At 43.1% G+C, this 13,407-nt stretch overlaps 1 protein-coding gene across 1 annotated transcript in view; it reads right to left on the bottom strand.

Moving 5' to 3' along the window:
• Window positions 1–13,407, bottom strand: part of TAFAZZIN (tafazzin, phospholipid-lysophospholipid transacylase) — a 1,078,486-nt gene that overhangs the window by 135,948 nt on the left and 929,131 nt on the right. Inside the window, exon 9 of the mRNA XM_044080349.1 lies at window positions 187–239. Within this exon, the coding sequence (XP_043936284.1) occupies window positions 187–239 (53 nt within the window). The remainder of the gene's footprint in view (window positions 1–186; window positions 240–13,407) is intronic.

Raw genomic sequence — 13,407 nt, 5'->3', positions numbered from 1 at the left:
CGAGGATCAAGGTGTATTGTGGGCAAAGGAAGGAGCTCAAGCTCTGAGTATGATCAGAAGTTGCTGACGGCTCAGATTCACCACAAGGGCAGATAACTTATCAGTTGAAGAGGACAGATGAGATACGATCTTTCTTGCTTTAATGTGTTTTAAAAAAATATATATCATTTTAGTATAACTACTTACCTGGCCAAAACGTGGGATGTATGGAGGCTCATTTGGCAGCACGTCGTTCATACCTACAACAAGTAAATAAAATTCATGTAAACAGTGCATAAACAAAATTCAAGTAAACAGTGCTTTCTGGCTCAGGTTATACATTCCATAAAAGACATTATACTAGTGTTAATGATGGATTTCAGTTTTTTTATCTGTAAAACTATTGTAAAAAGTCCCCATGACCAACACTCTTCCTAGCACAGTACCACTGTATTTGACAGTAAAGAGGTTCAGTACAAGAAGTGAGAACTACAAAATGGTCTAATTAAAGACTGATGGTTTAATCAGCATTCCTTATTATCCCCTCTCCTGCAGAGTTGACATGAACTTTTCTTCACCACAAAAGGAATTGGATTGTTTGTGCTAGACAAAAAACACAGTTAATAAAGCACATATATAAAAGTCATCAAATATCAAAATATCACCCAGTTACATTAAATGTCTCAGAATGCATACAGTCTTAAAGCATGTTCTTCTTTTAGATAATGTCATATACAGTGAATTACATGCTATTCCGCAGTTTTCAAGACTGTGCCAATATAGGGAGTTTGGCTTTTCTCTTTTACCCTATAAATGGTCCTCCATTCCCAGAGGTAACTGTACTACACTGTTAATGCAGGAAGTGCACAATTTCTTTATATATTTTTTTATTTATCCTTCGTCGATTGGGTGAGTCTCACTAGACTAGGAACCTCTTTTCAGGGGAAACCCCACAATATTTATACTACTAAGGGAAAGATGGCCAGGACACTTTGGACTTTCCCTACTCTTTTCAACAAGTGCTGTGGGGTTGTTTACATACACCTGAACTACCACCAACTCAAGAAGATGGGATCTTGGTTTAATGTCTCATCCTTGATGAAGACATCTGTGCTCACCTACCCCAACTGCTGTGTATTTTACAAAAGGTTTTGGAAAAAAAAATAGAGAGAGATCTGTCTGAAGTATATACAATGCGTTGTTTTCCTCCACAGTGGTACTCTAACCAAGTGGATACTGTAACTGTGAGCTGTGTTGAAATGCCATTAAAGATTAACTACTTGATTTGTTTCTGTCTTCAGCATCAGTGCGTCTCACCTTATACACTGCCTTTCCGGTAGAAAAGTAGCCAAATATGCTATTTCATCCATAGATCAGAGAATATATTTCATGCATCTAGTTATTTAAATGTCAGAATACATATTTAAAATTCTCAAATGGACCTACATAAAGGACTTTTTCTAGAAGTGAAGACAACTTCAGAGAAAAACTCAACAAAAGAACTACAAGCATATTCAACTTATGTACACAGTGGGGTTCCTTCTTTTCACTGTTCTATGTTATCATCAAAATTAAGATTTGTTGGCTAAAATACTTATGCAGAAATGCTGGACAAAAAGTACAGTTGTGCAAGTTTACTTATCACAATAGTAGATATTCTAACAGACCATCACAGCACATATTCTAATAGATTACAGTTGGGAGTAGAAATTACTAAATGGAATGGATTCCAAGGATATTTGGGCTTCCAAGCCAGTTCACAAAACTTCAGGCTCCTTCCTCAGCATTAAAAAACTGCTAGTACATGAGGGATGGATATTCACACCAGACCCAGAGCTGTCTTGACCTAAATAAGGATGATGAAGCCAAGAATCATGTCAGAAGAGCAAAAGTAAAAGAATAACCTACCCCAACCAGGGAAAGTGTAAATAAAGGTGGATAGGGAGTGCTAGCACTGCAGTATTGATCTACTCAAACATCTACTGTTACAGTAAATAATCTTATACAACTGTACCTTGTTTCTTTAGTAGATCACTGTTACAGTAACCAATAAATGGGATGATTGCCACAGCTCAGTAGGAAAGGGTAGATGGAAAAAAAAAAGAATCTAAGATTCCCTGAGAAATGGTCTTTGCAAAACCAGCTCTGGCTCTTGAAACAAAATCAAACATTATTTTTAGTGAAGGTATGAAAACTGGATGAAGTAGCTACTTCTGCAATGGATTTAGAAAACACTTCTTTCCAAAAAGCTTCAGAACTGGCCACTACTGTATAGAATGAGCTTTAATATTCTGAAGGGGATTTTTTTATGGTTACTTTATAGCAAAATTAAATGGCCAGTGATAAGACATCTAGAAATTATTTTTTATATTCTAGCTGACCTTTTTTTCTTGCAATAGTAAGACACAAATAGTTGATTAGATTTTTCCAAAATCCACAGTTTTGTCCAAATAATATCTAAGTTGTCTATGGATATCCAGTGTATGAAGAATTTTATCTCTAATTTTCTTGGGATCAGAATAAAAACAGGGACATTCTGGTTAAGGTTAAATTCAAAGGCAATCTTAGGTATAAAGGAGGGGTTAAGGCTCTCAGAGTCCTAGTGAAAGATCAAAAGGCTCAATAAACACAAGGGCCTGTAATTCAGAGACCCGTCTAGCAGAAGTCAGATCAACAAGTATGGCAATCTTCCAAGTAAGAAATTTTAGGGAACAGCTGACTGCAGGTTCAAAAGGAGATAGTGCTAACTTCTCCAGAACAAAGCTCAGGTCTCAAGAAGTTTCCACCTTTTCTATATGACCTAATATGTAAAACCCCCTTTAAAAATTATTTAACTTGAAATAAAGAGGGAAGAAGGATCCAGTGACAGACAGGCATAAAGGTCACATAGGTAAACCTTAACTGAAGTGTATGCAAGGCCACAATTGAGCAATTTACACAAGTACTGGAGAATCAGTGGTGCTCCAACTTGGGATGTGTCATGTCTTCTTTCACAGTGCCAACTAGAAAATTGTTTCAATTTGACTAAGTATAATTCTCTAATACCAGTTTTCACTGTGTCTTTCAACACCTGTTGCAAGTTCTCAGGAAAAAAAAGGTAATTAAAGGGGATCAAGAGCCTATCATCCATACAGTCAGCTTGGGATTTAGAATCTTAAGATGAATCAAGGATCCCTTGCCCTACATCAGCAAGTCCATCGTATGAGGCAGTTCTCTGGATCCGACCGACCGGCACTTGCGAACAGCTTCTGCTTCGGGCGCCACGCGGCAAGAAAGACTGGAGAAAATGGCGTCGGCTGATGCTTATATACCCGAAGGCCAACAGAGATGACGTCGGGTGAAGTGCGACATCAGCCGAAGCCGGACCCGGACTTTGGAATCCGGCCGACTGAAGGGCTGCCTGACGACAGGACAACCCAGTTGTTATGACTGCAGATGCATCCATGAAGGACATCCAATGTTGTCTGGCCTAAAAGGGAGTCATCAGTACCATCTTTAGCAAACCCTTCTTGAGCTTTAGAAAGACTATGGGTACTAAAAGGGGGAAAACATAGAACATTCCTTTCCAATGGAAAGGCAACACATCTGTTTTCTAGGCCTTTCTGCATCGTGTCCTGGAACAGAACTGTAATAGTTGTCCATTGTAACAGGAGGCAAAGACATCTATTCATGCAGGTCCCACAGGTGGTTAATCTCCAGGAAAACATCTGGTAGTAGCTTCCATTCATGAAGCTCTATCATTTATCTGGTCAGAAAGGCTGCAAGTGTGTTCTGCAATGATGAGATGTATGCTTTCTGTAGAGTTAAGCTGTGTTGTATTTTTAAACCCCTAATATTCAAAAGGGTAGGATCCCCCCCATCTGCTTATGTATCTGAAAATGCTAATATAAGAAGTGAAGTCAATAGGGAAGATTAGGGCACGGCCTAATTGACTGAGAGAGGGAGAACAGCAGCATTTTTTTTGTAAAGACAGATAATAACTTGAAAAAAGAAACCTGACCAAAATATGCAGATAGCCGACTTAAGCTGATAGCAACATGAGCAAAAAAGAAAGACTTATCCAAAACTCTGGTGGTGTTTGTTATCACTAACAGAGGTCCTTAACTCCGAGGCTGATTTACTGCCACAAAACATTTATTCAAGTCATCATCGCCTTTAGATTTACGTGCTTGTTTTTGAAACGTGGCTCGCAAATCCCCTGGGCCTCGAGTCCTTGAGGAACCACCCCCATGCAAAGCTTGAGCAATCTGTGGTTACTGACTGAGAGGGAATGGGGGTGGAGACACCTAGACTTGCCAGAACTGGATTGAGCAATCAAATGAAAAACAAGTTATGCACTTACCATAATGTTCCATCTGTGCTGTCCATTTTCATTCTTCCTCAACTGATGGAGTCAGATCCGACTCGGCTGTTGTAAAAGCTCGTGGCAACTTTGAACTCTCAAGCTTCTCCTTACTCAGAATGCACCAATCCTTATTACCTCAGATCTTGTTTGCAGACTATAAGAAAAGACTAGACACTTAACTCTTATGGAAAAAATCTTAACCAGTATTATAGCAGAAAAGGGTCGAAGAAAGCTATATCTGCAGCCACAGAATGCAAGAGGAAGACCTCAAACACTTGCTATATCCACTCGCTCTTCCAGAAAAAGTACAGTTTTGTACCTACCATAAATGTAGATGTCCGAACAGGAATGCATCTGCAGTCCTTACAAATGGGTTGTCCTGTCGTCGGCCGGATTCCAAAGTCTGGGTCTGGCCTCGGCTGGTGTCGCACTTCACCCGACGTCATAGCTGCAGTTCTTCGGGTATAAAGGCATCAGCCGACGCCATTTTCCTCAGTGTTTCTTGCCCCAGATGCCAGTTGCCCTCTTGGATAGCTAAATTTTGGATAAATGCCAATGTTTCCAAATAGTAGAAGGCAAACACAAAAAATAAGCATGTATGTACATATATACAAACAAATACACCATAAGAGATCCCCCCCCAGCTAGCTATTAGATGGGCAAATACCCTAGGAATACCACAGAGGGAAGGAGGGTGGGTAATCCTGACTGCAGATGCATTCCTGTTCGGACATCTACATTTATGGTAGGTACAAAACTGTACTATGTCCTTCAAGGATGCATCTGCAGTCCTTACAAATGGGTAGAATACCATAGCCAAACTAGGGAGGAGGAAGAATAAATTATGGTGTAGTTAGGATCCCTTGCAAAACAGCAGTGGCAAACCCTGCTCGGGATCTAGAGTATAAAGGTAAGTTATAATGCTTGGCAAATGTATGCACGGAGGTCCAAGTAGCAGCCTCTATAATGTCCTTGGTAGCCACTCCTCGTAAGAAAGCTGTGGTAGTGGCTGTAGCCCTTGTAGAATGAGGCCTTATGTTCTGTGGAGTTTGCTTTCCATGGTAGGAGTAACAGAATCTGATGCAATTTCCTATCCACTTGGAGATTGTCTGTTTTGAAATTGCTTTTCCTTCCCTTCCTGTTGCATATGCTACCAGAAGCTGGTCAGTTTTTCTATTGCCCTTGGTTCTGTCCAGGTAGTAGCACAACTGTCTATGTACATCCAAAGTATGCAGCAGTCTTTCCCCCCTGTTCTGTGGATTGGGGAAGAAGGTAGGTAGGTGGATAGCCTGGTTTAAAGACACTCTGGATACCACCTTAGGCATAAATGTAGGATTTGTTCTCATGGACACTCTATCTTGATGGAAGATTAGGAAGGGTTGTACTGCCATTAAAGCCTGTAGCTCAGAAACCCTTCTTGCTGAGGTAATTGCCAGCAGAAAAGCAGTTTTCCAGGATAGGTGTTGAAGATCTGCTGTTGCTGCTGGTTCGAAAGGGAGTGTCAATTTTTCTAGCACAAAGTTCAAGTCCCATGCTGGCAATGGTGGTTTCCTAGGAGGTTTTACATTTTAATTCCTCTCAGAAACTGCCTGAGTAGAGGATGAGAAGACAGGGGATCAAGCTGTATTCTGCAGAAATAGCTGATGCATGTATCTTGATGGAGGAATAGGACAGGCCTGTATGGAAAAGCTCTGCCAAATACTCCAGGATGTTGGCAATGTCTACCTTTGACACATCTTTTCCCCTTTCAGTACTCCAAATGAGAAACCTTTTCCATTTTCCTGCATAGTTCCTTCTTGTTGAGGGTCTGCGGGCCTCAAGGATAATGTCTTTAACCCTTTGGGATAAATCTGGTTTAGTTGCTCTTATGTAATGTTCCAGGCAGTCAGCTGCAGAGTTTTCAGGTTTGGATGCAGGGTGTTGTAGCCGCTCTGAGTTAAGAGCAAAGGAATCAGGGGTAGTGTCCACATTTTCCCCCGAGACATGCTCCTCAGTAATGGGTACCAATGTTGTCTTGGCCAGTCTGGAGCTATCAGAATGATCCTTGGACGTTCCTCTTTGATTTTCAATAGCACCTTGTGCATCAAAGGAAGAGGTGGGAATGCATATGCTATCAGGCCTTTCCAACTGAAGGATAGAGAGTCCACCTTCCAAGCAAGTGGGTGGTACGTCCTTGTGCAGAATTTCTTGAGCTGGTGATTGAGTGGGGATGCGAATAGGTCTGTTTGTGGCAGTCCCCATTTCCTTGTGATGACCTTGAAGATGTCCGGGTGTAGCATCCATTCGTGAGCATCCGAGGTAGTTCTGCTTAATATGTCTGCTAGGATGTTTTCTTTTCCGGTACAAAAATTGCTTGTAACTGAATGTTGTAGCTCAGAGCCATATTCCATAGGTCCAGTGCCATGCGGCATAGAGGGTATGAATGAGTGCCTCCCTGTTTGTTGATGTACCACATGACTGTGGTGTTGTCTGTCCTTATCATCAACTGCCCTTCTTGGAGGAATGGTCTGAAATTCTGGATTGCTAGTTTTACTGCCAGCATTTCCTTTTGGTTTATGTGCAGGTGCAGCTGTTCTGGAGTCCATAAGCCTTGTATGCACTTGTCCAGCATGTGGGCCCCCCAACCGAGGTCTGAGGCGTCCGTTGTGATGGTTTGGCTTGGTTGAATGCTGTGGAAGGGCAAACCTGGGTTTGACTGGCATGCCTGAGCCCACCATAGGAACTCTTGTTTTAGGCATGGGATTAGTGGTATTTGGTTTCTAGGCTGTGCCTGTGTTGAGACCATAAATTCTTCAGGTACCACTGTAGCTTTCTCATATGCAGTCTGGCATGAGGGACCAGGATTACGCAGGATGCCATGAAGCCCAAGACCTGCAGTACTTTCCTTGCTGTTAGTTTGTTCTGCTTTGTTAATGCCAAGAAGTAGAGAGGAAGTTGTTCTTGTTTTTCTGCAGTTAGGAATGCCATCTGTTTTACTGTGTCCAATTCTGCACCTAAGAAGGTTATTCTTTGGGATGGTATCAGTCTTGATTTTTTTATATTGACTGTATATCCCAGGGCTTGCAGTAAGCAAATGACTCTTTGTAAGTCTTCTGTTAGCTTGTTTTTGTTGTCCGCTTGTATCAGGCAGTCGTCCAGGTATGGGTATATTTGGATTCCCTGAAGCCTGCAGTGAGCGATTACTGATGCCAGGCATTTCGTGAACACTCTGGGCAGTCGAGAAGCCAAAGGGCAATGCTGAGAATTGATAATGCTCTGATCCTGCAAGAAATCTGAGGTATCTTCTGCAATTTGGTCGTATGGGGACATGCAGGTATGCCTCCTTGAGATCTAGAGTCACCAGCCAATACTCCTTGCCCAGCATGGGAAGAAGTTGCTGTAGGGTCAGCATTTTGAATTTTGGAACAATGATGAATGTGTTTAAAGCGGACAGGTCGAGAATAGGCCTCCAATTTTTCTCTTTTCTTGGTACCAGGAATAGTCTGGAGTAAAATCCCTTTCCTTGTTCCATAGGTGGTACCCTTTCCACAGCTCTCATCTTTGCTAATTGAGCTATTTGTTTTAGAGCTTCTGTCTTTTGATTTGGTGGTAGGTTTGGCATTCCTCTTTTTCCTGGTAAAGTATGGAAATGAAACCTGTAGCCTTGGTCTATAGTTTGCAAAATCCACTTGTCTCTTGTGATGTAGTGCCAGTTTTTGAAAATAAGGCTAACTTTCCGCCTAAGGGTGCTGCTATTTGTTCCCTGGTAGGCGGTGCCAGAGCCAAGTCACTGTGATTGTCCTGTTGCAGTGGCAGTAGTTGTGTCTGTGCCTCGCTGGTTGTTACCTTGCCACTGGCGTCCCCTGTAGGCACCTCCTCTGGATTGATTTCTGCCTCTTGAACGCCTATTCCTGCCTCTCTGTGTTTTAGAGGAGTCTGGAAAGGACCAATTTTGGAAGGCCAGTTCCTGCTAAACCTTGGAGGCTGAACCTGTAAGAAATCTTTCACTGTTTGTACAGATTTTGCCTTCTCTTCCATTTTCTTCAGTACCTGCTGAGCAGGAGAGCCAAATAAACTGACCTTATCCATAGGAGCATCTAATAGTTTTGCTTTAACATGATCCGGCAAGACCTGTTCTTTCAACCATGCATGCCTTCTTATAACTGTGCCAGTCATGGCTGATCTAAAGGAAGCCTCCAGTGCATCATAGCCACATTTTAAAGAATGGTTACTAACCTGCTGAATGTTATGCACCATTTCTAGAACATATTTCTTATCTAAAGAATCATCAGAGGACAGTTTCTTAGTTAACTGATCAAGCATAAACTCCTGGTATTGGATCATATGAAACTGGCAGTTCAATGCCCTAGCTGAGAGAGTAGCAGAGGTGTATACTTTTTTACCCCATCTCTCTAAGGACCTGGATTCCCTTTCAGAGGGGAGAGGGTTTTTAACTGAGGTAGAAGCTACTGCCTTAGGCCCCTGGGAGATAGTCTCGGGATCTGCAAAAGGAGCCTTGTATAAATGATGATGTGTGTCCGGGACCCTGTAGAACCTATTGGGCTTAGCAGGGGCTGGAGGCAAAGTATCAGGAGCAGTGCAAGCATCATTAAATGCATCATCTACAACAGGAAGAACTGGAGGTATAGCTAAAGGCCTATGTTGTGGTAAATGCAAAAAAGTCCTAAGCCTTTTCCTTGAATCTGAGAAATCTTGCCCCTGCCATTGGAATTGCTCTCTCATGGCATGTAAGGTTTCCCAAAGGAAAATTCCTCTGGTGGAGAGGCAGAAGGAATCGATTCCTCAGCATCGGAGTCTTCATAAGGAGAAAAAGGAGCCTCTGGATGGTCTGTATTGTCTGTATCATCAGAAGAATCATCTGAGGACACTGGCACAGGGGGCTCTGCTCTAGGTCTCTTTTCTGGAGGAGGTTGAGAGGCCCTGTCTGGATGAGGTTGGGATCCCCTTATTAAAGAGATGAGATCCTCTGCCAGAGTGAGCATTTGGGAACTGGAACTGGGCCTGTGAGAGGGGGGCTTAACAGGCACAGACTTAGAAGTTTTGGCTGCTTTAGCCCTGGCAAAGGCCTTTATGGACATGGCTGCAGGCGGCCTAGCAGCACCACGTGCAGGGGTTGAAACATCCAAAGGGATGGTGTCCGATAATTCTTGTGAAACCACAGTAGCAGGTTGTATTTCAGAGGCCGATTCAACCAGGTTAGAAGGGGCCTCAGTAGTAGTCATGGATTCGGCTGAAGATTGAACTGTTTGCTCGGTTTCGGCCGAAACCGAGACACTCGCGGTTTGCTTAACCGCGGTTTCGGCCGAAACCGCGGACCGCGAGTGTCGGTCCTTTACTTTCGTTTCTTAACAACTTGTGAAGTCGGAGGATCCGACGGCATTATGTACGCAAAATCTGAGCCGAAAAACTGTTCAGCAAACTCCGACCGACGTCTAAGCGTCCGTCGGTTGAAAGAAGCACAGGCTAAACAAGCTGCTACGTCGTGGTCTGGGCCTAAACAAGGTAAGCAGTAAGAGTGGAAATCTTTATGAGGTATTTGTTTCCCACAAGTTAAACAGTTATTCACTTTTTCTGACATCGGCTGAGGCAAGAAAGAGTCCCCAACGGGTACTTAGCTTTAGAAGTCTTTGAAGTAGTATTCGGTAGTAGTAATCTCTGGATCTGACCGACCGGCACTTGCGAACAGCTTCTGCTTCGGGCGCCACGCGGCAAGAAAGACTGAGGAAAATGGCGTCGGCTGATGCCTTTATACCCGAAGAACTGCAGCTATGACGTCGGGTGAAGTGCGACACCAGCCGAGGCCAGACCCAGACTTTGGAATCCGGCCGACCGAAGGGCTGCCTGACGACAGGACAACCCATTTGTAAGGAATGCAGATGCATCCTTGAAGGACATCATCGGTTGGGTGTTGGCAGGTAAGGAGTTGAGTAAGAATGAAAATAATCAACACAGATGGAACATTAGGGTAGGTACATAACTTCTTTATCTGATATTGCCAATTTGCATTCCGTCCGCAACTGATGCGATAAGAGTTCCCCAGCTACTTGAATCCCAGGGTGGCCTCAAGGAAGGACATCCCTAAGCACCATCGAATCAAATGATGCCCTACTTCTAGAAACTAAATCCAGTTTGTAATGAGAGATGAATGTGTGAGGTGAAGCTCAAGTTGCAGCTGCACAAATGTCATCCATGGAGACTCTTGAATGAAAGGATGAGGAAGCTGCTATTGATCTTGTAGAGTGAGCATGCAATTACTTAGTTAAAGGCAAATTCCAATTTATCGTACATGAAGGAAATGCAATTAGTAAGCCATTTAGCTAGGGAAACTGTAGTCACTGGCTTGCCCAATTTCCTTCAAGCAAAGCAAACAAATAATTGATCTGAATTACTGAAGTCTTTTGTTCTGTGTAAACAGAAAAAACAACTGCCTATGCACACCCAGTGAATGCAACAAATATTCGTCTTTGTTTGTATAAATTGGGAAGAAAACTGGTAGACTGACAGATTGATCAATGTTGGAATCCAGTATTACTTTTGAAAAATTAGGTATGGAGGTTTTACTGACAGGGCCTGAATTTCTGAAATCCGTCTGGCAGAGGTAATGGCCACCAGAAACACAGTATTCTAAGACAAATTTTAGATCATAAATATGTGCCAGTTCGAAGGGCAGAAGAAACAAAGCTTGAAGTACCAATGTTAAGTCCCATGAAGGAGTAGGATCTTTCACAGTGTTCCTCATAGAAAGGCCTTACAAAGTTTATGGGAAGCAAGGGAAGAGCCATTGAGGTCAACATGGAAATTGGAAATTGCTGCTAATTGGACCTTTATTATGGAAAAAGTGTCCCCTTGAATAAAAAGTAATGACAAGAATTTTAGGATCGTGTGAATTGGAGCAGAAAAAGGGTTCTACATTATTCTGAAGTACTCCATGTACAGAATTTTCCATTTGCTAGCATCAACTTTCCTTGTAGATGGTCTCAGTGAAGATAATAGAATCTGACAAACAGGAAGAGAGCATAGGTTGTCTGGCTCCTACTGATAGTGGAGAAACAGCTTGCGATTTGGAAGATGATGTCATGTCTGTCGGGTGAGACAGCAGGTCTGGAGTTGGATTAAAAATCCAGGGTTGATGGATCAAATCAGGCCAAAAGAAAAGGAGGAGAACCAAATTTGTCGAGGCCAAAAGGGTGCAATGAGAATGACCTTGCTCTTCAGCTTGGCAGCCTTCTGAAGGAATTTTGGTATAAGAAGGATTGGGGGGGGATATGCGTACAGTTACCTAGGGGTCAATAATGTAGAAGAGTATCCCTCAGTGACTCCCGCTGTGGGGGGATGAGGGCAAAGTAGCTGCTGCACTTTTTCTTTAGTGGAGATTCAAACAGATCGCAGCAAGGCTGGCCCCACTTGTGGAAGATCATTTCCACTATTTTCTGGTTGAGGGACCATTCTTGAAGTAACAGAACGCACCTGCTCACTTTGTCTGCTAGCACGTTGGACTTCCCTGGAATGTGTGTTGCTAAGAGAAAGAGGCTGGAAGACGCTGTTCATTGCCACACCCATAGTGCTTCTCAACATAGGGGGTGTGATTTGGCTCCTACTTGTTTGTTGATGTACCAAACCACTGACATACTGTCTGCACTGCAATCATTCCAGATGGGAGAGCTTCCTGAAAGGCTTGCAATGCTAAAAGCACTGCTCTTAACTGCAGAACGTTTATATGTCACTGTGCCTCTTCAGGAGACCACATGCCTTGGTTTGTCTTTCCCAGATAATACCTCCCACACCCCACCCTAGTTAGGAAGTATCTGTGGTCACTATGGCCTTGGGTTGAGAAGGGACAAATAAATGGCCCTGTGGCAGTTGTTCTGGCTGGGTCCACCACCTCAGATCTTTCTTGCATGAGTTGATGATTTGCATTGAAGAGGATGAGGGTAGCAAGTATCGACCATTGAGATGTCAGCATCCACTGAAGAATCCTCATGTGGAATCTGGCCAGAGGAACAAGGGTTATTGCTGCCACCATTGAACCTAGTGCCTGTAGGACCAGACAAGCTGGGACTGTGGTACTGCAAAGTATCTTGTTGACTTGTAATCTTAAAGTTTGAATTCTAGAGAGTGGAAGGGAGGCTATTGTTGATGTTGTGTCGAGTAGTGCTCCTATGAACTCTATAGTTTGAGTTGGATGAAGATGTGATTTTTCTAAATTTCTGGTTATGCCTAACCATGCACAAGTATGCATTACCTCTTCTCTTGCTATAGTGGTTTGCTGCCTGGTTGGGGCAGAGATAAGATCAGTCACCTAAGTAAGGAAATATCGGGAATCAGTGCAGTCTCAAGTGAGCTGCTACCACTGCCATGCATTTGTTGAACACCCTGGGGGCTGTGGTGAGACCAAAGGGCAGTGCTCTGAACTGGTAATGACTGGCTCCCACCCAAGGCATAAAGAATTTCCTGGATCATCTGTACATTTCTATATGATAGTATGCATCCTGGAGATCTACTGAGTAGATCTAGTCTTCCTTTTCCAAAAACAGAAGAATGAACTCAACCGTGACCATCTGGAACTCTATTTTCCGAACAAAGCTGTTTGGATTGCTGAGATCCAGACTTGGTCTCCAGTCCTCTGTTTTCTTTGGTACTAAAAAGAATCTTGAGTAAGTTTCGTTTTCATTCTGGTCTGTGGTGACCTCTTTGATGGCTTTTTTGTTTGCCAGAGTTTGTATCTGAATGGCTGCATGTTCCCTTTGACTGGGTGGAACATCAGAGATTTTCCTGGAATTTAGAGGAAGAAGGGACAATGCAATTATATACCCTCTGGATACAGTCCTCTGCATCCAAGTATCTTTTATTTCTAGCCAGGCTCTCCGGTGAAGGGACAAATGATCTCCAATTGTCTCCACAGGGGGACAATCACAGGATCATAAGAAGTTACTAGGTTAATGGCCCGAGGGCCCTTACAAACTTAGCCAAATTCACCCTTATTGCCACAATCAGCACCTACTGCCCTTGCCCAAGAGGGACCCAGGTGGAACCCCTGGGGTGAATTTATGGTTACCCATCTAATTGTCCAGACTACATTTGAA

This window comes from Protopterus annectens, chromosome 8.part0, assembly GCF_019279795.1.
Source record: "Protopterus annectens isolate FY-2018-M chromosome 8.part0, PAN1.0, whole genome shotgun sequence".
Taxonomy (NCBI): domain Eukaryota; kingdom Metazoa; phylum Chordata; order Ceratodontiformes; family Protopteridae; genus Protopterus; species Protopterus annectens.
Note: the sequence above shows the minus strand (reverse complement) of the source record. Positions and strands in the feature narration are given on the sequence as shown.